General features: G+C 39.3%; 1 protein-coding gene across 1 annotated transcript in view; it reads right to left on the bottom strand.

Moving 5' to 3' along the window:
* The window catches only part of Slc25a13 (solute carrier family 25 member 13), a 160,862-nt gene that overhangs the window by 130,415 nt on the left and 2,510 nt on the right, over nt 1–27,937 (bottom strand). Inside the window, exon 2 of the mRNA XM_042684629.1 lies at nt 7,320–7,373. Coding sequence (XP_042540563.1) covers nt 7,320–7,373 — 54 coding nt within the window. The remainder of the gene's footprint in view (nt 1–7,319; nt 7,374–27,937) is intronic.

The following is a 27,937-nucleotide window of genomic DNA, read 5'->3' as shown; positions in this document are numbered from 1 at the left end:
TTGATTTTCAAAAGTATATTATCATGAGATCAATATGTAAAATAGCTAAAAATACGCAAAGGATAAAATATTAGCTATGACAATGCATTCTTCATAATAGCAGCTAGCTCCCTTCACTTCAAGAAAAACAAAAACACAGAGAGCTTGTCAAGCTTTATACTAATCGATAGCTCTCAACTGTAGGTAATATCCCACAGGGGACACTCGCAAATGTCTGATAACAATTTTCACTGCTATTAACTCAATGGTAAAGGATGCTCCTGGCATACACTGGATACTTCTTACAACAGAGGTATCTAGCCCAAATATGAACATGCTTAAGCAAAAAGCTGGCTTATAAAAATTTAGAAAAATGATTTCTTGTTTCTTAGTAAAGACAGTTTTTCCTTTCTTCTCCCCGCACTCCCAGTCCCTGCCACTCCTCCTTGCCCCTTCTGTCTTTTTCTCTGAGACTGAAAAATTCAAGTTTTCTAGTCCACTGATTTTTTCATCTGTAGAATGTATAAAAAAAGTATTGCTAGTTCCATTAGGTTGATGCTTGAAATAAATGAGATAACTATGTGATCTCCTTAGCAATACCCTACACATAGTAAGTGCTATATAAATTTTCTATAATACCAGAGACAAGAATGCAATGAATGAACAGTTTCACAGTACCAGCTACGGATCCTGGCCACACTATCTAATGGAGGTTGATGGCTATCAACTAACACTTATTAGCATAATGAAAGATGGCCCAGTAATCCCACAATCCTCAGTTACCAATTACCATGGTTTACGGGGATATGTAGAAGAAAGAACATATTTTGATTTTCTAAATGAGGCAAAACATGCAAGTAAAACTATGTCAATGCTAATTACAGCAATCCCATTACTTAGTTATGTGTACGTTTCCTTATGGTAATGATTAATATATATTAAATCACAATTTCTCCTACCAGCAGACATTTAGATTATATCCAGTTTCAGATTCTTTTAGCCTAACCTAAGATAGCCATTTTTATATATAACGTTTGTCCAAATTCCTGGCAATTTTCAAAAGCTAGAGTCCTGAAAAAGAAATTGTTGAGTCAAAGGAGAGGAACTTTAAGGCGCTTGGTACTTATTATCACACTACTCTCCAAAAAAGATTGTACCAATTTACACTCCCACCAACAGTGTAAGAACATGACCCTTCCCCTCCTTTGTCTATCATATTTGTTCAAATATTTGTCCGGGTTGATATTTTTATATAAATGAATCTATAGAATTTTTCCCTTGCAATTTCTTCTACTACACTTCTGTGCTTAAGAAAAACATTCTGCATTTTAAGACTACTTGGTCACACATAGGTTCTCTTAGGTTGTATAAAGTAGGTCTATTAGTACAATCAGTACTTTTGTGTGTGTGTGTGGTTAGAGATAAGGATTCTCCAACTTCAGTCTTTTCCATTATTGGTTTTGCCACGATCCCAAACTAAATCATTCTTCCCTACTCTTTAGGATGCATGTTTTCTCACATAGTAAGCTTAACTGCAGGCTTATTACACATGGTCTGACCAAATGTGGCCAAACAACTTAATAAATAAGCTCATAATAAATAGCTCAATCCTTCGGGCATTGGTGGCTCACACCTGTAATCCTAGCTACTCAGGAGGCTGAGATCTTAGGATCCTGGTTCAAAGGCAGCCCAGGCAAGAACGTCTATGAGACTCTCCAATTAACACTAGAAAACCAAAGTTGAGCTTTGGCTCAAAGTGGTAGAATGCTAGCCTTGAGCAAAAGAGCTCAGGGACAGTACCCATACCCTGAGTTCAAGCCCCATGACTGACAAAATAAATAAATAAAGTAAAAAATAAATAATGGAGCTGGGAAGGTGGCTCAGTGGTAGAGCACTTGCCTTGCATGCATGAGGCCCTGGGTTCGATTCCTCAGCACCACATAAGAAAAAAGAAAAAAGCCGGAAGTGGCGCTGTGGCTCAAGTGGTAGAGCACTAGCCTTGAGCTGAAGAGCTGAGGAACAGTGCCCAGGCCCAGAGTTCAGGCCCCATGACCGGACCACCCCCCCCCCCCCCCCGCCAAAAAAAAGAAAAAAGAAACAACTAAATGGCTAATTCCTTAAATACTAGCAACAACTAAATGGCTAATTCCTTAAATACTAGCAACTAGAGGCTGAGATCCAACAGATAATAGTTCCAAGCTTGGGCAGGAAAGTCTTTAGACTCCATCTCCAACTAACCAGCAAAAAGCTGAGGTAAAGGTGTTGCTCAAGTGGTAGAGAATCAGCATAATAAGAAAGCAGAGTGTGAAGTACTAAATTACTAAGTTCAAATATCTGTATTGCCCCAAATAATAATAATGATAGTCACAGAAAAAAAATTCAAGCTGGGCACTGGTGGCTCACACCTGTAATCCTAGCTACTCAGGAGGCTGAGATCTGAGGATCACAGTTCAAAGCCAGCTCGGGCAGGAAAGTCCGTGAAACTCTTATCTCCAATAAACCTCTAGAAAACCAGAAGTGGTGCTGTAGCTCCAGTGGTAGAGTGCTCGCCTTGAGCTGAAGAGCTGAGGGACAGTGCTCAGGCCCAGAGTTCAAGCCCCACAAGCAAAAAAACAAAAAAGCAAAAAAAAAATTCAAAACCAAACATTTAAATTCCAGCACATGCTTTATGCAGCTCAGTTAATAAGGAGAAATTCTCAGTGAGTCTTTCATTTTACTATCAATTTTGTTTAAATCACTGTATGGTTTCCCTTCACTTGCTTTCATGAAAATTTGCCTCCAAAAAAAGCAAATGGCACTCCCAAATAGGGTAAAAGTGAATGTGCTTAACTGAAGTGATAAAGTAAAAGTAATAAAGTAAAAGTAAAAATGATAAAGTAAAAGTTTAGATTTGTTGAATGTCAGCATGAAGCTGGTAGAAGTTTGGCAGTGTTAATGGAAAAATGAATAAAGCTTCTGTAGTACAGTACTGAATTCTATTCATCCTGAGCGTTGCTTTTCCTTGATAATGGTCTCCTAGGAGCTTTTAGACAGTCACAAGCAAAACCCTTGACAAGCAGGCTCCATCCTCAATACTGATTCTGATGACTTGGCAATAGTTTACCAGAGACAATGAATATTCCGAGGCTGTCTAAATATCTATGGGAGAATGCTGGGGTGACTAACAGTTCTTTTCCACGCTGGGAAATGTCTTAGGACTAAAAAGATAATCCAGTATAGACAGTTTAAAGGACTATGAAAATCCTCTGCATGGTGGGAGAGGAGAAAAGGAACATGGAACATGGATGGGGGGAAGGGAGAGACAGAGATAGGTTTGGAAGATAAAAGGCCTCTTCGGGCTAAAGGATTGTGGTTCATTCTTTAAGTATGTATTTAAACACAACTGTCTGCCAGACTGTTGCTGCCCACAATGGCAACTGCCCCACATTTGTTTCTCATCAACACTGCTGTAACCATACAAGTGGATCCTTTATGCATTCTGACTTAGATTTTATTCTTGCTGTGTACCTGCAAATCTGGTCTCTTAAATTTGAGCTCTTTGAGACACTATATCATTGCTTATATTTCTACTTATATTTCCAACTCATAGTAGTCTCATAGTTTTTTTAAACTATAAAGACTGCATATCTGTTAAAATTAACATGAAGTAGCACTGAAATCATTATGTAAACAAAATGCACTTGTCAACACTGATACCAGAAATGGAACTGACAACCTACGCTTGGACTTCCACATCCACATAAAACTTTGCCTACAACTTCTCTCCAAAACAGCCTACACTGGGGCTGGGAAGGTGGTTCAGTGGTAGAGTGCTTGCCTTGCATGCATGAGGCCCTGGGTTCGATTCCTCAGCACCACATACGCAGAAAAAGCCGGAAGTGGGGCTGAGGCTCAAGTGGTAGAGTGCTAGCCTTGAGTTGAAGAGCTCAGGACAGTGCCCAGGCCCAGAGTTCAAGCCCCATGACTAAAAAAAAAAAAAGAATGGATAGATAGTCTCACATTTTTCTGTAAACTAATGTTATATAATAATGTTTATCAAATGGATCATGGCTTTTTAATTTCTTATACTAACACACAGTGAGACATTTAAGAGTAGGAGACCTATTCATCTTTATATACTCAATGCTTAATACCATACCTAAAATTTTTTAAGCATCTTCAAAAAAAGGTCAAACTGAGTACAACAATTCTCAAACAAAAAAAAATTTACATGCATTCCTTCTAGTCCTCCAGGACCCCTCTTTCCACACCTACTCAGTTCCATGGCTCTATCTGACTGCTAGAGCTGACAACACTTACCCATCCTTGTACATCTAGTGTAAAGGGCAAAAAACTCTTTTCCCCCCACAAACTACAGGATCTTCCCTAGTCAGTTAAAAAAAAGACAATTGGGATATTTCACATAGAATTTTTATTAGGACAAAAATCAAGCTGGGAAAAATTCACACACTGGGAAAAATACACACACAGGAAAGCAGCAAAGCAGAGACATTTACAGAATGCTGACTGCTGATCCATCCTTTACTAAAACAACCAGCCTAGCAGCCTCCATGGCGCCTCGTTCCCCTTTTTCCCCTTCACCACAACACTTACTGCAGTAGACAGTAAACAAGAAATCCTCCTCATGCTGAGCCAAGGTGGATTTGCATTGGGCCTACACTATCCAAGCCTAGTGAGGTCATCAAAACCCTTGCCAAATCCACAATCCCTTCTACAAGCTGTGGACGCTGTTTTCTTCAGGTAGCCCCCAGCCCCACCCATCTCCTCAGATCCAAGTCTCTCTCAAGATTCCACACAGCCTTGGGCCCATGTACACAGAAAACCCATAGTTGGCCTGTCCAAAGCTTTACATGGGAAGCACATCTTCCATGTGTCTATGTTGGCTAATTAGGCTTGGTCCCCAATATAGACTTGCCTGGCACTGGGAATGGATTTAGCAGCTGGCAAAGATGTATCATTCCAAACTAAGTCTTAACAAAGCCTAGCTGATGTCACAGGCTTCTGAAGCTGGATACAGCCTCTACCAGACCCTCCAACAGATCATGTGAACAAACCAATGAGCATCAAAGCCACACCATCTACTAAGATCCTGCTCCTAAGTTGTTACTTTTTCTGTCAGAAGGATGTTTCACAATCTTATTTAGAAAACTTAATGATTATGACTTGAACTTCAATGACCCAAAAGCAAGAGTTTTTATCCATTTATCTAACCTCCTTGGCAACCACTGCAAATGTCTTTCAGAATTCCATCATTAGCATCTCACCATATCAACAGACCTTAAACACACCTAACACTAAAATTTTCTATGGGTCCTTCAAACACTTCATCCCAACCATGGTTGGCTGCATATGCACAGCCATAGACAGTTAGAAAAGAAATAAATGCCTTTCTGTTTTCTGGAATTTTGTCATCAAGAATGCTTTTCCATCTAAGATCCTTACTTTTTTTTTATTGGGAGGGGTGAGAGGGGGGGATTGCCAAAATTGGGGTTTGAACCCAGGTGTCCCTTAGTTTTTTTGCTCAAAGCCAGTACAATATCAATTGAGCCACAGCTCCACTTACAGCTTTTTGCTGGTTAATTGGAGATAGTCTCATGGACTTTCCTACCTGAGATGGCTTTAAACCACGATCCTCAGATCTCAGCCTCCTGAGTAGCTAGGATTATAGACATGAGCCTATAATTCTTTATTGGCATTTCTAGGCAGAAAACAACTTTATAAAGGAATTCTTTTTTTTATATAAAACCCAAACCACCTTATAAATCTGTCTTTTTCTTCCGCCTCTGAAAACTCTTTCTATATTTAATCATTTTCTTTCTAGTATTGGAATTAATTAATTTCAAGTATTTGCTAAATACTTGATGCTAAACACTTTCTTGGAAGTTATCTCATTGAATTGTTACTAGTTTTCTAACTTTATTATGAACATATTCAAACCATACCTAATGGTTTATTTTCCAATTTCTAAAAGTATCACCAACACTGGGTTATTTAAAGGAAAGTACAGGTATCATTATCTCATCTGTAATTGTTTACCTGTAAAATACAGACTATATATTTCTCAAAGTCAAAGTCATTATCCACAAAACATATACCATTAATCCAGCCTAAAATCAATTAATTTTAATTCCTTAATATCCAATATCCTATCAATGTTCAAATCCCTTAAAGAGTGTCAACTTTTTTGACAACGATGAGAGTTGAATTCAGAGTCTCCTATCCTCTATGCAAATAGTCTATCATAAATGAACATCCCCAAGGTCTCAATTTTCACTGAATATACTTTCCCCCCACTTTGGCAGTACTAAAGTTTGAATTCAGGGTTTCTTCATACTTGCTTGGATGGTGCTTCACTACTTGACCCACACCTCCCGTTCAAATTTTTATTATTTGGAAATGGAGGCTCACCAGTTTTTCTGCCTGGCTAGCTTTGATCAGTAATCTTCTGGATCTGCTTCCTGAGTAGCTAGGTTCACAGGTGTGAACCTCCAGTGACTGATTAATACATCTAAACTTAGAGAAGGAAAATGGAAACCTGAAGAATTAACAACTTTCTACATCTCAGTCAGCACACATTCAGTTTCTCATGTGACATTTTGATACCTTTTCCCATTTGGCACAGCTGCCTTTTCAGAATGTTTAGAAAAGATCCACATATTCTGTTGTCATTATCTTCAGAAAAGTGGTCTTTTCTTTTTTAAGTACATTAATTTCAGTAAAATAACAAAGGTACTTCAGAGTTTGATTCCCTAGGTGGACTTCTATTATACTAATCATTCACTGTCCACTACTATACAGTAGAAGGAGCAGGAGATACCAAGGAAAGAAGCTGATGTCATACCTGCTGTGCTCTGATATGACATTCACAGTGAGCCTTCCTCACAGGCATCACTGTAATAAGATGACAAAGGCTCTCATGGTAACAACAGTGACATCAGAGACAAACAGGGAAATCCCTCTTGGATGAACAAAGGATGCTTACAAAGAGCTTTAAACTTAGTAGAAGAAAACATTATCATCATCTTATATAGATCAACCATGAAGAGGTAAATGAGTTGCAAAATTAAATCCCCCAGCAACTCCCATTCAGTATGTAACCTCATGTGAAATGAAAGACATTAAAATATAAACCATGCTGCCATCACAGACGACCGCCTACATATTTTCTGTACATTTTTTTAAAAATTAGAATAGTAAAGGATTCCTTTAAGTTATACACAAAAGGTACTTCTGAGGACTTTTTTTAAATATAACAACAGAATAATAGTTATCTGAAAGTACCTTTTAATGTTTTAGAACACAAACCAAATAAGAAACAAAATAGATTCCTTTATACTAACCTTCAAAAATATTGTTCTAAGTTCAGATGGATCTGCTCTCTTGGTTAAAGCCACCTAGAAATAAACATAAAAATGTTTATATTAGCACACAGCTGAAATAAAACTAGCATACTAAAGAAAAATAAACTTCAGGTTAGAAATTAATAGATCTCAATTTTGTTCTTAAAGCACCAAATTGCCCCAGTGCATAAACGATTCCCCAGATTTTGACTGTGACTTCATCTATAGCCTCTAAAATGACAATATCCGGTGTAAGAAAATAGTAAGTAGTTAAAGTTCTCAATATCTAGTAATACTGAGAAAGTAAACTTGATTGGTAAACACTTAGCATTTTTCACTACACTGCAGTAGAACCTATGCCATTTCACAAGGGAATATTAAAATTAAAGGCCAACCAGTTTGCTACGTATACAAGGGAACATATTTCTTAAAAAAGTATAAGTGAGTTAAGCAGATCATATTAAGGAACCAAAGGGAATTACTTCCCACAGTTCTACCATGAACAGGCATGTATATCTAGCTATCAAGTAAGGTATGCCCAGGATCATCTCCTCTCTCCCAACTTTTTATTTAATAAACCAGAAGTCTCCAAGGATATGGCTAGTATTCTTTACATTCTAAAACTGCAAGGAGCTTTGGTTACCTTCCATGAGTTAAAATTTGACAGATTAGCTCAGAATAGGTGTTGTACTTAATTCTCCAGGACACAAAGTCCAAAAACATCAGTGGGAAAAAAGCAAGACAAACTTGAACATGACTGCCCCTAGTCAACACAAAAGAGCTCTTATGTGAAATCAAACAGTGGGTTTATTCAGCGTTCCATCACCCAATCCTGCTGGCAAAAACTGTCATGAGACTGAATTCTCACCAAGCACAACGTTGCCCCATGATACAGCCAAGGAGGGGTTCCTGGAACTACCCCAACACTGGAACCATGGTGTTATCCATGGGGAGATTTATGCAAATTGTTCTAAATCTCTTCTATGAGCCTGCAAAGGCTCTTCTGAGATCTTTGGACAATGGGTTCTCTGTCTCTCATATGGAACTGCTAGAGTTCACTGACCTGCCACTGTCAGGAATAATTTTATTAACTAATCACTGGAATGGGAGATGTAATCTTCCTGAAACAAGTTGGTTGGTCACCTTGATTCCCAAAGACTGGCTGGTAACTCTTTTCACATCAGCTGACTACCTGTAACCAACAACACTATTTTTTCTCATAAACATCTGTGATCTTTTCTCAAAATCCTGCTGGTTAATGTCCTTGCTGTTCAGTAAAGGAGGGAAAAATAAAACTGCTAACCAATGTAACCAATATTAATGAAATTTCTGACCTCAAAGCTTCAGAAAGGGATTCCTTGGCTTCTAGGTCTCCAAGAAAGGTGAGGGGTGAACACTCCTGGAAGGAAGGGAGGCAAGTGCCACTTCTCTTCTTCCTCCCGTTTCCCCTCTCTTTTCTTTTCGTGCCATTACTCAGGCCTGAAATCAGGGTTTGGGCATTCTTCCTACTTTTTCACTCAAGGATGGTACCCTACCACTTTTAGCTTTTTGGTGTTTAATTAGAAGTCAATATCTGAAGGACTTTCCTTCCCTGGGCTGTCTTTGAACATATGATCCTGAGCTCCCCTTTCAAAGTAGAAAAGTCCTTCCTCCACAGTAAGAGCCCCATTCTGTATACTGGTCCATAAGTAATATTTTTGTGCTGGTACTGAAGCTTGAATTCAGAACCTCTTACGCTCCTTTAGTTTTACACAAGTCTGGAACTCTAACATTGAGCCACACTTGAGCCACACCTCCACTTTCAGCATTTTGCTAGTTAACTGGAGGTAAGAGTTTCTCTCGTCTGTCTAGCCTGGCTTCAAACCTTAATCCTCAGATCTCAGTCTCCTGAATAGCTAAGATTACAGTATGAGCCACTGCCCCTACTTCCATTAGTAACGTTTCTTTTAAAAAATACAAGGTATTTTAAGTTGATTTTTCTTTTAAAATAAAAAGAAACGGTCCACAAAACGAACTCTTTGCTCTATCATCCTTTAACAGTTTTCTGCACCAGGCACTTTGCAAAACCTTCCCCAGGCAAGTAATAGTCCAGAGTGAACACATGCCCTGAATTCCACAGCACAACTCAAAATGTACATTCAGTGCTCCACATCAACTGTGAGGGAAAAACCTGTATTCACTTTAAAAGTCACCCAGGGTCTAGGCACTGGAGGAAAGCTCAAGTAAAAAAAACAATGCAACCAGTGGCCTATAGAAATCAAGATTCCCAGTTTAGAGTACTAATCCAGTATTGTAATTAAAAGGTTACTTTATCTAAGCTCAAACATGTAATCCTAACTATCCTTGGATGTGTGCCTAACAATTCGGCATCTGAGACCCACACTCTTCCCCCCATCTCCCTGTACTGCAGATATTGGATAGTGAAACTATACTTCCAGACTCCCTTGCAGCTACATGAGCAGGTGATATCAATTAGATGAAGTGGGGTGAGACTTGAAAGCCAAGATTCAGAAGCTGAAACCACTTTCTGCTGCTTTTGCCAGCAGGTACCACAGATGAAGTGTCTGGTTTTCCTGAGGCACCTTCCCACCCTCATGTATCAATGGTAGTATGGCCCTCAAGCATCCCCATTAAGCATCCCCCAGTAGTATACTGACTGCACAGGGAACAGGCCCCTGCTCCCATGGTGGTCTACTCTGCTGTGAGGATCTGAAAACTATCCTTGAGACCTCAACCTCAAATCTGTTACTTCACCTTCCCAACACATTCTGTAAGCCATTTAATACCCTGTAATAAATCTCTCTCAGCTTAAACTAGCTGGAGTGGATTCTGTTCTTTGCAAGTGAACCTTGACTGATACAATCAGTAATTGCAAAGGAAAGTTTGGAATTCCCTAAAACCACACAGTTCCCATTACCTAAGGGAAAAAAGAAAGAGGTGTCTCATCAAATTTAAGAAAATCATTTTTTATTGAAACCAGTGAGCCACTCATCCCTTATGCTGGTTTCCCTAAGCCCTAATAAATCAATAATAGTAATTATGCAAAAAGTTACTAACATACAAATGAGTATACAGACATGACACCATTTTAAGCATTCTTCAAGCCACAACATTTCTGGGTAATCAACCCTCAAAAGTTCATCTCACTCAACAGCTTACTTACAAAGCATCAGATGCCACAAATGTTAAGCCACTGGGTAATTACACAAGCACGTCATCTCAGGGGTACTGGAGATGTTTATCAGAACAATTTAATAGGTTGTGAGGTATACTGGCTTTAACTCTAGTCTGTTGTAGACAAACATTAAACAACTGTAAAACCCACCATGATTAAAAGTCTAATATTAAGCAGTAGAGTATGACAGTTTCAGAAATGAATGGTGGTGTTTTAGCTGCTTTAAACACACTAGTTTTAGGTTCTGTAGTATTGTCATTAAAATAAAGCTAAATGTCCAGTAAGTGTTCCCAAGAGTAAAAAACTCACAACACATTTTGAGTCTGTCCCATAGTAGATGTATTTCTGTTTAAAGTCTCAACTCCTCACAGTGACCCTCAAGAGATACTTGCTCCTGCTGGCATGAGCACAGAGAAGCACAAAGAGGACTTAGAGCCATGCAATGCATGGTGGCCCTGGGCAAGTCAGTTAACATCTCAGAAGTGTATATTTTTCAAGTGTAAATAGGCATATAATAATAAAATCTACCTTATCTATTTCAGATTATCCAACAAGCAATTCAAATTTTTTTAAAGGACCAATAAGTCTTAAACTGATATATTGGTAATAATATCAGATGTACTTTTTTATTTAAAAAATAGTAAGATGGAAATAGTACATGACATTACCAATCACATATATGTTTGGGATGTGAAGAGGTCCATCGTAAACTGAACTTCGAATAAGAAAACAGAAGAAAACAGGATAAGAGAAAAACATTAAGCCGGGTGCAGGTGGCTCATACCTGTAATCCTGGCTACTAAGGAGGCTGAGATCTGATGATCATGGTTCAAAGCCAGCCCTGGTACAAAAGTCCATGAGACTCTCATCTCTAATAAACCACTCAGAAAACTAGAAGTGGCGCTGTGGCTCAAGTGGTAGAGTACTAGCCTTGAGCTGAAGAGCTGAGGGACAGCACCCAGGCCCAGAGTTCAAGCCCCACGACCAACGGGGGAAAAAAAGGAAAGAATATTATTAAAATGCTATGGAATAACCAGGCACTGGTGGCTGAAGCCTGTAATCCTAGCTACTAGAAGACTGAGATCTGAGGATTGTGGTTCAAAGCCAGCCTGAGCAGGAGACTCTTATCTCCAATTAACCAACAGAAAACCAGAAGTGGCACTGTGGCTCAAGTGGTAGAGCATCCTTGAGCTGAAGAGCTCAGGGACAAAACTCAGGCCCAGAGTTCAAGTCCCACAACCAACAACAACAACAAAAAAAAAAAAAGTCAAGAAAATGAACATCATTTCATCAGGAAAATTAAATAATTAGCTAAACCCAAGGTTCTACCAGTGTTGCCCAAAACTACCACAGAATGACTTGGTAAAAAGTTCACCTTGATTCCTGTAACACGGTTGTTTATCAGGCAAATTGAAATGAAAACCTCACATAATCCTGTTTTGTCAGGTTGCTCTCTTCCTAATCAAAATCTCATCTGTAGGCATCTGGTTAGCCGAGCCAAAGTCATTAGTTTGTGTTCTAACATGCAAGATAAGCTGGGAATTGAGTTTGGGGTAGGGAGCGTGGGGTAGGATGGGGAGAATAAAAATGTTAATAAAATAAAACCCAGGTCAGAGGATGGTAGGTTGCTGAAACCATCAAAATGACCCTACACATATACCTGTGTAACCTCCATCTATTTATTTATGTATTTATTTATTTATTTTTAATTTTTGCCAGTCCTGGGGCTTGAGCCTGGGCACTGACCCTGAGTCATTCTGTTCTCAAGGGTAGTGCTCTGCCACTTGAGCCACAGCACCATTTCTGTCTTTTTCTGTATGTGGTACTGAGGAATCAAACCCAGGGCTTCATACATGCTAGGTAAGCACTCTACCACTAAGCCACATTCTAAGCCACATCCATTTCTTTCCATACAACTCTTAAAGCGGGTAAGATCCTTTTCCTTGACTATTGAGACAACTGAAGATCAAATACAGGTTGATCTATTTTTTTTAATTTAATTTTATTTTATTTGTGAACATACTGTACAGAGGGGTTACAATTACATGGGCAGGATAATGCGTACATTTCTTACCAAGCATTGCAGCCTCCTCCTTTGGTTTACCCTTCACATCCCTTCCCACAGGTTGATCTATTAACCATACCTTTTCTACAAGGTCACAGACCCAGGTCAGATTCTTAGACCAGATTTCTCAATCTTGATGGTAGGGTACAACGATCACTCTTTGTTGCAATATCCAGTGCAGTGGACATTGAGCCAGCACCCTTGCTCTCTACCCACTAGACACCAGTAGCCAGCTACCCCAAACCAAACTATGATAATCAAAAAGTCTCCAGACACTGTTAAATATCCCCTTAGGGGAAAATATCTGTCCCATTCCCAGGTATCAACTGTATTAGCTGGTGATGCTCCACACATGCAGCAGCATCAGGTACAGGAAGGCTGCAGTGTACCAGTCTCACTGCCAGCCACTGAGGAGACTATGCCAAATAAGCTACTTCCCCTGTCCCAAGGGGAAATAACAGTTACCAACAACTGGCTGGTACAAAGTATGTGATGATACATGCTATCACAAAGTACAGTGGAGAAGGACCCAAGATTATAATTCTGCTGGAGTTTAGGTGTCACAAAAGTACATTTTGCATCATTTATTATTGATCATTTATTATTGGTTAAAGCCAACCACCACCTAGCCTAGTATTAAAACGGTGTATTAGACATCGTTTAAATATCACTTAAACTCTTTAGGGGCATCAATATTTTCTGCTTTTCAGATGTGGAAGCTCAGACATTTCAGAGTCTAAAAAGTTTCAGGTGATTCTAGGCTAATTATAATATGGAGAACTGATGGGTACCAATGACCCACACCTGTAGCCTTGGCTACTCAGGAAACTGAGATCTGAAGATTGATGGTCCAAGTCAGCCCAAGCAGGAAAGTTGTGAGACTCTTTATCTCCAATTGCCAGCAGAAAACAAGAAGTAGAGCTGTGGCTCAAGTGGTAGAGTGCTAATATTGAGTGAAAATTTTCAGAGACAGTGCCTAGACACTGAGTTCAAGACCCAGTACCACTGCACACACACGCGTGTGCGTGCGTGCGCGAAAACACACACACACACACACACAAATCTATAAGATGTGCCTAGAATTTGGCAAGGATAGTGTAAAGCCCTTCTGATGAATTGTTCCATGAGCATTTTAAGTAATACCATTTAAAATTATTTTTGATTTAGCATTATGATTCATAAATGTCTATAGTTCAGTAGAAGGCAGAAATGCCTAATGAAGAATATTGCTTTCTAGTAATACATACTGTACTTGGTCTCAATTTTTTTAAGCATCAAGGTTACAGTATAATTAGGAACCAGCTGCAATTATAATTACTGCTCCCAATATAATTTGTTACATATTAGCAAGTGTCAAATTACTACTGCTCCCCAAACGAATAAAAACTGTGCTGCTCTGAAATCTGGAATGCATGTTCCTAGTGGGGAACAAAGGAATATAAAAATTATATGACATATTTATAAAGTGCTGAAAGGCTCTACTTAGGAGATCACAAGTTGCTGGAGCCCAGATAATGCCATAAAAAGTTAAAATGGCTTCTGAGTAAGAATAGCTAGTTAATAAATACAGAGAAAGAGAAAGCCTGAAGTGAAAGAACAATAAAGTAAGTTGCTCCCACTAAATAATACCTTACCTGTTCAAAATTCTGCTAGGTTTCATCCTCATCTCACTGAAGTAAAAAGAAAACGAGGAGCCCTCTATACAGCCAGGAGCCCCATCCCAAAGGTTTCCATGCGCCTGAGCTCTCCTGAACCTCTCCCATGGCATAGGCACTTTTGCCATGACACTGAGCAACATCTCTGACTCCACATCCACAGCTAACATAAATAAAATATATGAGAGTGGTGGTTGTGTTCTAAGCTTTGAAAAAATTAGCACAACAGCACCCAAAAATAGCTACAACTATGACCCTTTGCTAGATAAGAAAATTGAGGTAAAGATAGGTCCAACTTGCTCAAATCACATAGCAAGTAGCTGAGACAATATATAAATACAAATTCATCTCAACCATTATGTTACACTGCCTTACAAGAGAAAAGAGAGCAAGCACGAGAGAACAAGAAAACTCAGATTAAGAGAAAGTGAAGTCCTGGTAGCTCACTCGGGAAGGAGAGATCAGGAGGATCACAGTTCAAATCCAACCCAGCTGAAAAGTTGGCAAGATTCCCTTCTCACTCTTATGAAGCCTGACACATTCAAGCTAGGAATGTGTGCAGACTGATAAAAGTGAGATTGGTAGGGGGATCATGGTTTGCAGACAGGCCCTGGCAAAAACACAAGACCCTACCTTAAAAAAAATAACTAAAGGAGAAAAAAAGGTGGAGGTCTGGCTGAAATGGCAGAGTACAGGCTACCTGCAATCTCTAGGCTCAAATCCCAGTTCAAACCCCAGGAAAGGTAGCAAGAAAGAAGAAGGGGAGAGAGAAGAGGAGGCCAAGACACATCAATTAACTGTAACATGTGCCCTGGTTTCAATACAATTTACAAATAGCTATTTTTTAAATCCATATAGAATAAATATACAAAGATATTGAAAACGTATTGTAAATGTTTGAGTATGATAATGTCCCTGTGATTATGCTTTTAAGGACAATTTTCTAACTGTTCAAAAGACTAAAGACATAGCTTAGTGGCAGAGTTCCAGAGGCCCTAGATTCAATCTCCAGAAAAAAAAAATCCATAAATTAAAAAAATCTTGTTTAGAGATATATACAAAAATAAAATACTTAAGGACACAACAGTATATCTGGCATTTGCTTTTGAAAAAATAAAGGGTGGGAAGCAAGAGAATGTAGTATAAATGAAACAATATTAGTCATAAACTGGTATTTCTGCTGTGCCTTCATTTTCAAAAATGAAGTCAAATGCCTCTTCCTCTTGTAATTTTTTTCCTAGATTCTCCAATCAGATTCTCCTGTATTCACCTATTTTATGTGCTTTGTCAGAAATTTAAACTCTGACCCTATTGCTAACAGCAGCATAGCTTCTTATATTCCCACTTGTTACAAAAGGGAGAGGGAGAAATCAGGTGCTGTTGGCTCAAGCCTAAAAGTCTAGCAACTCAAGAAGCTGAGATCTGAGGATCGTGGCTGGAAGCCAGCCTGGGCAAAAAAAGTCCATGCAACTCTTTATCTCCAATAAACTACTTAGAAAAAGCCAGAAGTGGCACTGTGGCTCAAGTAGTAGAGCACTAGCCTTGAGCATAAAGAGGCTCAAGGACAGTGCCCAGGCCCTGAAGTCAAGCCCTGGAAAAACAAAAGAGTGAGAGCGAGAGAGGGCAAGAGAAAGGGAGAGCAAGAGAAGGGGAGAGAGGGGGAGAGAGGGAGAGAAAGGGAGAGAGAGAATGCCAGCCAGAGAGAGTAGGGGGGAAGGAGAGGGAGATACTAGCATATGTCTATAAAACCATCACTCCGGAGGCTCAAGGCAGTCTGGTCTATATTTGAGACCCTATCTCAGAGAAAGAGAGAGAAATGTCAAATGAAATCACATGCCTAGGACAGAATCTAGCAGTATCATGCTTGGCAGTTATTAATTTCATGGTCAGAACAGCCCAGATGAATGAGTCTGCAGAAGATACCTGAGCATTGGGGTAGGATCTCTGTGCCTACTTAGCTAATCATATTTTTTCTTAAGACTCCATGCAGATTTAGTCTGCATGGCAGTGGATCATACCGGCTGAAGACTGGCACTAGTAAAAGCTAGTGAACACCTAGGATTGAACAACAAGCTTTAACTAAATGTCCACCTATTATGAGACAGCTACCTTTGATGTGTGGTGGTGGTGGGGGGCACATGTGATAGAGACAGAGGGATACAAGAGAGAATTAGAAAATATTTCTTATGTAATATTAAGTGGAGAGGCTTATTATAAATATAACTTACAAACTTAGAAGCCATAAAAGAATAAAATGACTAACATCAAATTAATGTGAACCAGTTAAACATCAAACAACTGAAGGGAGAAATAACTACACAGACGGGCCAATGGGGCAAGGTTCGTGATTTTAAAGTCCTCTTGGAACAAATCAATGTGTAAATAGAAAATCAGACAAAACCCAACAGAAAATCAGGTAAAAGGTCATGACTAGACTATATCTAAGCAACTGGTAGACATAATAAATGGCTAATGGAAAATTCCATAAATTGAACTGGAAGATAATGAAAAGAAAGTGAAATCCTTCCACTAAGTTCAACATCAACTGGCAAGAAAATGAGTCTGTGAATGAAACTTCTAGCCATGGACACAGAAAGGTCAGATTGGAGATCAACCATCACAACTCATATTTCAAGCTACCTTATGACCAAGTATAGTTTGGGATTTGCTGAGGATTGGGCCCTGCAATGTAGCTGGGTTTTCCTAATCAAAAGTATTTCTCAAGGCACCTTCACTTGAAGCAGCTTTTCCATAGTCACCAAAAAATAGAATTATAGGTAAACAAGTGGAAAGTAGCCTACAAAGGTATACCCAACCACTGCCCAGATTTGCTTAGCAGCTGACCCTCCTTGAAACATTACTAATTACTCCCCCATTCACGTTGCTATGGGTGGCCTGCCAAATGAATGGACAATTCAACAAACAACTTGTCTGAACAGTACACAATAGGTAATCTGCAGGATATGTAAGTTTAGAGAAGGTTCCTGTCCACAGGAACTTAAAATCTACTAGGAAACAAAACAAACAGCAAAAAACATTCTCCTTAGAACCACAACTTCAATATCTCACCCAACAGGATTTAAAATGGCTCAATATTTGTAAAGAACTAAACTGTGTTCCTTCAGATTCATACACTGAAATTTCTATGATCCTAACCAAAGAATGTAACTTACTGTACATGAAGAAAAGTCATAAAAGAGATTAAATTGAGGCTCAGTGGTAGAGCACTTGCCTTGCATGCATGAGGCCCTGGGTTCGATTCCTCAGCACCACATAAGAAAAAAGAAAAAAGCCGGAAGTAGTGCTGTGGCTCAAGTGGTAGAGCACTAGCCTTGAGCTCAAGAGCTGAGGGACAGCCCCCAGGCCCAGAGTTCAGGCCCCATGACCGGACCCAAAAAAGAAAAAAAAAAGAGATTAAATTAAAATGAGTTTGTTATGACTAGTACTTCTACAAGAATTAGAAATTAGTATACTGACAGTCAGAACTTCCACATGAAGATACAGGAAGAAAACAGCTATCCAGCAACAAGCCAAGGAAAGGGTCTTCAGGAGAAGCTGACACTTTTTGACATCTTGACCCTCAAGGTTTCAGTTTCCAGAATTGTAAGGAAGAATAAACTGTTGCTGTGTAAGGCACCTAGTCTTTGTCACTTTGTTACAGAAGCAAGCCTTATCAAACTAATACAGTATCACTTGATATATAGTTGTTTCAAGTGGACCAATTCATTCATTCATTCACTCATCCTTTTTGTATCTAGGTTCAAATTATCTATTTACTCCTATCTTTTTTTTTGGGGGGGGGGGAGTCATCTTTGTTTTCAGACTTTTCCATTCATAGCATTGACATTTTTTAAATCAGGCCAGCGATCTTATTGAATATCTCACTTTCTAATTGATTTCTCACAATTAAAATCCCTGGGAAATTTTGGCAAATGCTCTCCTAAGATCATTTCCTGTGGCCCCATGTCACTAGGTACACAATTACAGTTTATTTATCCCTTATGAATGATCAATTTCTCCATGTAGATAGTTTTCTCTTGTAACTAGTAAGTCATTTATAGGTTCATACTCTGAAACAATGGGAATTGCAACAATGTTTTTCTTTTGTTTTTCTTTTTTTTTGTCGGTCATAGGCTTGAACTCTGGGCCTGGGCGCTGTCCCTCAGCTCTTCAGTTCAAGGCTAGCGCTCTACCACTTGAGCCACAGCAACACTTCTGGTTCTTCTGATGGTTTATTGGAGATAAGAGTCTCACAGACTTTCCTGCCCTGGCTGGCTTCAAAACTCGATCCTCAGATCTCAGCCTCCTGAGTAAGCAGGATTACAGGCATAAGCATCAGCGCCCTGCTTTTTTTTTTTTTAACAATGTTTTTTCTTTTTTTTGGGGGGGGGGGGGAGTCCGGTTGTGGGGCCTGAACTCTGGGCCTGGGCACTGTCCCTCAACTCTTCAGCTCAAGGCTAGTGCTCTACCACTTGAGCCACAGCGCCACTTCCAGCACTTATGTGGTGCTGAGGAATTGAACCCAGGGCCTCAGGCATACAAGGCAAGCGCTCTACCACTGAGCCACCTTCCCAGCCCCTGTTTTTTCATATGTATACGCTGTTACCACAGCTTACTTCTTGCTCTCCCTTAGCTTTTTATCTTTTGGTCAACACTGGCATTCTACCACTTAAGTCACAGTTCCGCTTCCAGCTTCTTGTTACTCAACTGGAGATAAAAGTAGCATTCTTTGGCTAAGATAATTTTTTTAAGTTTTCAGTTAGGTACCAGTTCTCATGCCTATATAATCCTAGCTATTCAGGAAGCTGAGATCTGAGGATTGAGGTTCAAAGCCAGTCCAGATAGGAAGGTCTGTAAGACTCTTACTGCCAAGTAACCATGAAAAAGTAGGGAGTGGAGTTATGGCTCATTGGCAGAGTGCTAAACTTTGAGCAGAAAAAAACTAAGAGACATGCTCAGGCCCTGAGTTTAAGCCCCATTACTGGCACACATGTGCGCACATACACACTGACACACAAAGGTTTTACTTCACTACTTTCCATCACATCTCACTTTGCTTTGTTTCTTACCACTTCCCCTCCCCCTCCCACACACACACAAAAGAAATAAGCAAGAGCTTAACTTGGTCAAGCTTCTAGAACTATCATCTGGCAAGAGGTGCTGAGAACTAAGAAACAGGCGAAGTCCAAACTGTGGAGGACTACAGGGAAAAGGATCCCTCAGCATATAAACTGCCCCCCAAAAAAAAAAAAAAATTTAAAGACTCCACAGACTGACATGACATAAAACACTTACCAGCCAGGGCTGGGAAGTTGGCTCAATGGTAGAGTGCTTGCCTTGCATGCATGAGGCCCTGGGTTCGATTCCTCAGCACCACATAAGCAATAAGAAAAAAAAAAAAAAGCTGGAAGTGGCACTGTGGCTCAAGTGGTAGAACGCTAGCCTTGAGCTGAAGAGCTAAGGGACAGCGCCCAGGCCCAGAGTTCAGGCCCCACGACCGTAAAAAAGAAAAAAAAAAAAACAAAAAACAAAACACCAGCCAAATGCTACATGTGGACTGTGTGCAGCCTGATTAGAACAAAACCTATGGAAAAAACGGTAACTTATAACCTGTGTTTTCATGTTCTGATGGGGTCTACAAGAACTGAGAAAACAGAAAATTAAGGAGAAGAGCTTTAAAATGTTAAAGTCTATCCACCAACACCGAGAAGTAACAGGAACCATTCCTATTTCTGACCGAGGTCTAAGTTAGACACATATGCAAACAAGCAGGCTTTTGCTTTTTCCCTACTATACTACTGCCATGGCTTTATGGCAAGGATGTCAAACGGGTTGGACGGATCTGTCCCCGAAAACTGCTGTGACAATGTGACAGAGAATCAGTGTGAGCTAATGTTGGAAAAGTACTAAGGAGAATTTAGCTTTCTAAACAGTTTAAATTTTATTTTGTTTTATTGACCATAGAAGCTATACTGTGTAGCAAGGTAAATTAAGAGGACAATGAAAAAGAAAACATGAAAAATAATAGGGCAATGTAGCACAATGGTTATATGCCTATGCTGTAGAATCAGACCGCCTGTGTTCCAACTATTCCTCTTCCATTTATATACTGTGTACCTTAAACAAGCTATGTAATCTATCCATGCCTCACAGAACTTAGCCTTTCTGAGCAAATGAGTCTCCCATCTGTATAATAAAGACAATAATAGCTCATATGTCACAAAATTGTTATTAAGATTAAACTACTTGACAGAGTTTAGAACAGTGCCTGGCTTTTATAAGCAATTATAAACATAAACTAATGTTGCTATTATTTGCATAACTTCTCTGATCCTTAAATTCTGCTAAATGCCATTATCAGCATCTTCCCTGTTACCTCACACATGATTATAATAGAGTTTGGGTCTTCATATTATGTGGGTAGCTTACTCTCTGTATCTGTAAGATCCCTGAAAACAGGTCTAATAGATTTCTTGTTGGAGAAACCAACAAGTGGTGTCAACTATATATCTGAATGTATATTTAAGACTGTTAAGTTCTATACACACAACCACAGTTCTGCTACTCTCTAAGTAACAATAACCAATCCTAGAAGATTCTTTTGAGTTTGGGGCAGAATAGAAATGAAGAAATCAAGGTCAAGGAAACCAGTGTATGACCCACTGTGATGGCACATTTAATAATGAGGAACTAAAATTACATGGAGAAGACAGGACATATAAACGCCAGGGAAGAAGGGATTACTTACCTATTGTTTCTCCTGGCCCCCTAGAAGAGGCACTTAATTTCACTGAGCAAAAACTTTAGTAGCAAAGTTAAATTGTGGGCTAGAAGAAAGGAATGCTATGCTCTAGATGAATAGAGTCTGAAATATGTTTGAGACACACAAATGGAGGTTTCTCACAAACATCTGAAAACAAGTTGGGGCTCAAAGGTGATGCACATGCTGAAGAGTGACATTGCCCCACCACTCTCCTCAAGGCAGGTAATGCCACAGGAACTGAAGGAGAAGGAAAGAGTCCTGGGGGATGCCAATGCAAGGAAGACAAGGCTGCAAAGGAAAACAGAATAGATGAGCAGCAACAGGTCGAGCATGAGAAGTTTCACCATGAGCATGCATGGTAGGAAGACAAAGATATTCACATGAGGCTAGAAATGACTTGAGAACAAAGATCACAGGTAACCTCAAGAACACAACGACATAAAAAGGGGACAGGCAGATGTTCATCTTCAGGAATTTTAAGTGTGGAGGGGGGTAGCAAAGAAACGAAGAGAAGTACAACTTCTTATATAACTCCCTTAAGTAGTAATTCAGACATGTGCTCCCAAGTAATACTTGGGCCCAAAGGTAGAATCAAAACAAACACTAAGAACCCTAAAATTTAAACTGGATTTTGTCACTGTATATTTACTTTTGCAAAAAATTGGACTATTTGTAATGAATCCAACAAGCATTACACTTATATTTAAGAAAGATACCTAAGTCTAATTACATGGTAACAGGAGTTTCAAAGTCATAGTATCCTAAATTTAACATAGCCACTATCTCATGTAGATGTTAGCAGGCCCAGGAAGAGGCTCCATCAAAAGCCTCATGAGGTTTAACACATTCCATTTCTAACAAGCTCCCAAGTAAAGCCAAGACTTCTAGTGCCTGAACAAAAAAAGTTTCCAATGGCAAAGCTCCAGCAAAGCACTTGGAGAACAGAGCTACTGAAACAAGCATGCTGGCTAGCCATGATAGCAGATCCTGAGCTTCAGTGAAGCACACCAGGTTTTGTACAGATAGGCCAAATATTTGCCCCTACTTTGAAGTTAATTGAAAATGTCCTACTTCAGACATCTTTTGATATTCATATTACAATTCATGATTCCTAAAATGCTTTCCTGTTTAATTTCATGTGATCATCACAGATATTACAAATGTCCCATTTGCACTAGAATGATACTGAGTGGCCAGACAAGTTCAAATCTTACCTATTTTTTTTTTCAGCATCAGTGGCAACTACCTACCTTCTGCTACCTTCTGCTCCAAGGTCTTTCACTAAGCAGAACTATTAGCTAGGGTTGAGGGGTTAAAAGACGGATGGCAGCCTCCTTCACATGAGAGAGTACAACAGAGCTCATAGGTGCACAGGTCCTCTACACGCTCTACGTACAGCTAAAACAGTGCTCAGAATAATCATCCACAAATCACACCAAATCTCATTCTGAAAAAAAAAATACTAAACATGTAACTGGATGTACAAGAGACTGCTCAAATCAGACTTATTTCTGAAGTTTTCTTACAAATTGCACTGCACACATCTTATGCTAGATATCTCCCTATAAACATTAAGTGTATCATGAAATCTAACCCTCCTAACAAGTCAACAGTTTTCATGGTAATGTGGAAACTGACTCTGTGCAAATCAAGACAAAGCTACTAGCCTAATAGCAGTCATTAAATAGAGTGGCTTATTTAGGTTGAATTGCTTAGAATCTCAATACTGCAAACTGCACTATGTTTGTCAGCATCAAACACCAAAAGGAACCATCCAGGCCTCGTCTTCACTTGTGCAACTACACAAGAGATGAGTGTATGCATTCCATTAAACATTTCAAATCAACAAGCTGGACTAATATTCTACGAATCACTTACTAGCATGAACTCTAATTTAGAAAAGTGAGATAGCCATCACTTAAATGAGTTAATTGGATGCAACAAGAGGATCTGGTTGAACAGGCTGTGAGCACAGGTTTGCTCCAGAGATAGTAGTACTTTGCTTAGCACACTGGGTCACACCTTCCAGCCCACAGAACCAACACACAGTGCCAGGGTCATAAATTCCTCTAAATCACCAAACATGCATGAAATGTAGTTGCTATTAAGGCAGCAAAAGCTATGTGGGGAGAAATGGAAGGGACAGTACTCTGCAGGCATCAAACTCATCCTTCAGGACAAAGGAAGGAATAACTCCTGTAAGGACAAATGAAAAGCAGAGGGAAAGATTTCTGAAGAAGCAGAAACAGTAGGAAAGAAAGTCAGGAATCCTCTGGCAATCTTCTAAAAACCCACAAATCAATCACTCAATAGCAGTCACTTCACATGGCCTGTCAGTATTCCCCAACCCCCAACCATTCCTCTACTTGCTGACCAACTCCTATAATAAGATCAAGTGACCTCAGTCAGGAATACTGGCACCTATGGCACTGGATAAGGAGTCAGGAACATGGGCTGTAAGGTCAGACTCACTCTTGATGTTTTCTTCTCTGTTCATAGGAAACCAGACAGCTGAACGAGCACAGAAGAGCTTCCAATCCATTTTAATGGCAAAATCTGCTTTCTAGGATACTTATAAACTGTGTTAACTTTGATACCTAAGCACCAAGGGGACACAGGCAGAACTGGAAAGAAGTTTTCATGAAAGAGAACTTGAAGTCCTCCTCCTCTCTCCTTTGAATTATATCCCAGATATTAATTTCCTTTGTTATCTCATGTGTCTCGTCTATCTCAATAAATTATTTTCTTATCCTACAGAGCCAAACAATAATCACTTGAAGCAAATAGTTTGGAACAGTGATTGTCAGGATTTAAAAAAAAAAAAAAAACTTTGGGTTCAGGCTCCATTAGATTCTAATTGCTTTAGAAGCTGTGGGGTGAGATGCCAGCATTAGTAACTTTTTTTATACCTGTCCAGGTGATACCAATGGTTGCGAAACCCTGGTTTAGAAGAGTGAACAAACCAAAAGAGTTTACAGAACTGGGACCAATGGAAAATTTTCCCAGAATTCCATTCCTTTGATTGAATTGAAAAGCATGGTGCTACATAAACTCTAAGGACCATTCAATTCCAACAATTTAAGAAACCCTGAAATCCATATATGAACAGGACCATAGAAACCTGCCCTCCGAACAGTTATTGCAACAGTCTAGAAACAACACATAATTTTTTTCCTTCGCTTCTAGCACAAACACAGACTGGTCTGCTGTATTATCATCAAACATTTCTCCCATAAGGGAAAGGAAGCCTGACAAATGATTCATATCCTAATCCACTCATATTTTATCCTCATAACAAACATCAGAGGAGGGTTTTATTATAGATAAAATATATGACAAACACAAAAATTAAACAGATAGCCCAAGCACTAAAATATTTTTACAAAGGTATGAACAGTGGTAACAGTTACAGAACTGAGACTTATACTAACTACCAATGTACACTACTCTATGTGGGTGAATTGTATGGTAAGTGCATTATATCTCAATAAAGCAGTGTTTAAACAAGTATATGACAATTCTTGTCCTGTGGAGATTTACAATATGATTGGAGAGATTTAAAAAAAAGCAGTGCAATGATGCCTCTATTAACTGACAAAGGTGTTCTAAGACAAAAGCTGCTAGCCTGGAATGACCAGAAAATACACATGTCCATAATCGGTGGCTTGTCAATTCATGAACATGGAAGGAATTCTTTTTAAGATCTGGAAGGAAAGGGAGACTAGATACAGATAAAGACCATCCCTATACTTCCTGAAGGTGAGTCTGAAGGGGAAATGGCTCAAGCCCAAGCTGAATGACTACTGACTGTACTATCTTGAGACATTACTGGTCCTCCCAGAACCAAAATTTATCACCTGTACAATAAGGACAAAAAACACAAAGTACACACTTGTTGGCATTATGAATCCAAATGAATTATTTGGTAATAACTGGCACACAGCAAACACTTAAGTAGGCAATCTCTTAAAAAGTGTAGCTTATACAGAGGTCCCTAACTTTTCCTCCCAAGCTATCTCCCACATGTTCTGATAGGTTCTACTTTTGACATACCTTGCTACCATGAACCAAATATGGTCAATTGAGCAAGTCTCTGAGCCAGAATGTCATCACCATTTGAATCCCAGCTCCATCACCTCCTAATTATTAAGTTTTGGTATTTTCAATGATCAAGTTACATCATTGGTATTTAAGAGTCCTCATCCATATAATAGAGTTAGTCTCCTATAGCAGGCATCAGAGGCATTGAATGGGCTAATCTGCTAAACACTTATTACCTGTAATTCCCTAAATGTAGTATGCATTCTGTGCTCTCATAACCCTTCCTTTAATTTGCTGTTTCCAATCACTAGGCTGAATCTGTCCTCTTCCCCACCCATTCTTTCTAGAATACCACCATTTCTGAGAAGTTTTCTTTCAGGCCCACAGATATCGATGAGCTCCTTTCCTCAGGATCCCAGAGTCTTCATAGTAAGATATTTCCATTAAAGAACTTAGTCCCTGGGGCTGGGAAGTTGGCTCAGTGGTAGAGCGCTTGCCTTGCATGCCTGAGACCCTGGGTTCGATTCCTCAGCACCACATAAGCAAAAAGAAAAAAACCGGAAGTGGCACTGTGGCTCAAGTGGTAGAGTGCTAGCCTTGAGCTGAAGAGCTGAGGGACAGCGCCCAGGCCCAGAGTTCAGGTCCCATGACCGGACATCCCCCCCCCAAAAAAAAAAAGAACTTAGTCCCTGATAAAGTTTTGGTTTTCTCAAAGGCCCAAAGTCCAATTTATTTTAATGTTCTGAGTCTAGTCCCACTCACATGCTAGAAAGATCACAATACACAATTCTAGCTGAGTTAATAACCACAGATATGACTCATCCATGAATGGAAAATCAGCAGCAAAAACACAGGACCTACAGATCAGTTTTTCATTATTATTAATGCTTTGTCACAACATGTATTTCTTTTAGTATAGGCTAATTTTACCAAGTAGAGTCATGTCAAGTTTTACACCAGGATATCTCTCACCTCTCATACCTGAACTCATATAAGCAATTTCTAATTTGAAACTTTATGCAGTTCAATTTCACCAGTCTTAATATATAAACTTTACCAATGACAAAATGGGAAATGTTTGCATAAAAAGGGGGCAGAGAGGAAATTATTACTTTTTAGCAATGCCATTTTTATAACCTAAAAAAGACCTTACTTTAAGCCAGATGCCAGTGGCTTGTACCTGTAATCCTAGCTACTCAGGAGGCTGAGGTCTGAGGATCATAGTTCAAAGCTAGCCTAGGCCAGGCAGCCCTTAAGTTTCTTGTTTTTTTTATTTTTTTTTTTTTGTTTTTGCCGGTCATGGGGCCTGAACTCTGGGCCTGGGCGCTGTCCCTCAGCTCTTCATCTCAAGGCTAGCGCTCTACCACTGGAGCCACAGCACCACTTCCGGCTTTTTCTGTTTATGTGGTGCTGAAGAATCGAACCCAGGGCCTCATGCTTGCAAGGCAAGCACTCTACCACTGAGCCACCTTCTCAGACAACCCTTAAGTTTCTTATCTCCAATTAACCATCAGAAAACTAGAAGTGGTGCTATGGCTCATATCCAAGTGTCAAGCGAGTATCAATGTTGCTGTGGTTCATTTGTTGTCCTGCTGTTTGTGATTCCCTTTCCCTTCCACATATTGCTTTGTCTAATATGTAAAAAACACGAGGTACAAAGAAAAATGAAGAAAAACAATAAAATAGAGAAAAAAGAACAAACTACATGCAATGTAAACCACTTGTTTCCATAAGTTGGAGCTCATGTTGATATTTTCAATAAAGGAAAAAAAATATAAAAAAGAAAAATAAATACATTTTTAAAAAAACAAACAAAAAGTTGTAGAGTGCTAAATGTGAGCAAAAGAACTCAGGGACAGTGCCCAGGCCCTGAGTTCAAGCTCAATGAGCAACCAAAACAAAACAAAACAAACCTCACATTAATACATGCAGGGCAGTTTTTTTGAAGGTTTCTCAAAGAAAAGCCAAAAACACAAATAGAACATGCAGACCTAACAACAATAATTATTCCCAGAAGAAAATGCAAGTTTTGGGATTAACCTAAAAAATAATGACTCCAAAGTTTTTCACAAAAAAGAACAAATATTTCTTTCATTGTTAAATAGTAAATTCATGGCAGAAATCAAAACTTTAAAAAGCAGGCCAAGCCAGGAACAATGGCTGTAATCCTAGCTATTCAAGAGGCTGAAATCTGAGGACTGCAGTTCAAAGCCAGCCTGGGAGAAAAGTCTGTGTGACTCTTATCTCCACTAAACCACAAAAAGAAAGCCAGAAATGAAGCTATGGTTCAAGTGGTAGAGTAATAGTCTTGATCAAAAGAAGCTGAAGGATAGTGCCCAGGCCCTGAGTTCAAGCCCCCAGGACTCCACCCACCCACTCTCACACACAAAGTAGACCAAAGACTGGATTTTTCAGTCATCTAATTTAATTAATTTAAAGAAGGAAATGAATGATTCATAAACTTTGAATAACCACAAAGACCAAGAAAATTAAGACAAGATTAGGAAATGATTAATGGTGGTAAAAATTATACAGAAAATATTAAGTCAACTTGAATATACAAACAATTCACTACAGGGAGTGTGGTTAGGGTTGGAATTCTCCTATAATTGTTGAGCCCTCAAGTTTACTGTCCAGCTCCTTAAAAATTCCATTGGGATGAACTTCTCTCCTTCTCTAACTGCTTAATTCTTCAGGCAGTATAAATCTTAGCCCCAGATCAAATTCCTAAATCTGCAGGCTCTGACATCAATTGACAGCATATAGTTCCTATGATCCACAGAAAAAACAAGGAGTGTAGCCCTGAACTCAGGATCCCCATAGCAGATAGGAGCAATATAAGGATGGTACCCAAAAGCAAGTCAGACATTATTATTGGACAAAGCTAGAATCGCATAGCTTCCTTGTGACACCCTTTAA

Source organism: Dipodomys spectabilis, unplaced genomic scaffold (assembly GCF_019054845.1).
Source record: "Dipodomys spectabilis isolate Male_0828 unplaced genomic scaffold, ASM1905484v1 ptg000089l, whole genome shotgun sequence".
Classification (NCBI taxonomy): Eukaryota; Metazoa; Chordata; class Mammalia; order Rodentia; family Heteromyidae; genus Dipodomys; species Dipodomys spectabilis.
Note: the sequence above shows the minus strand (reverse complement) of the source record. Positions and strands in the feature narration are given on the sequence as shown.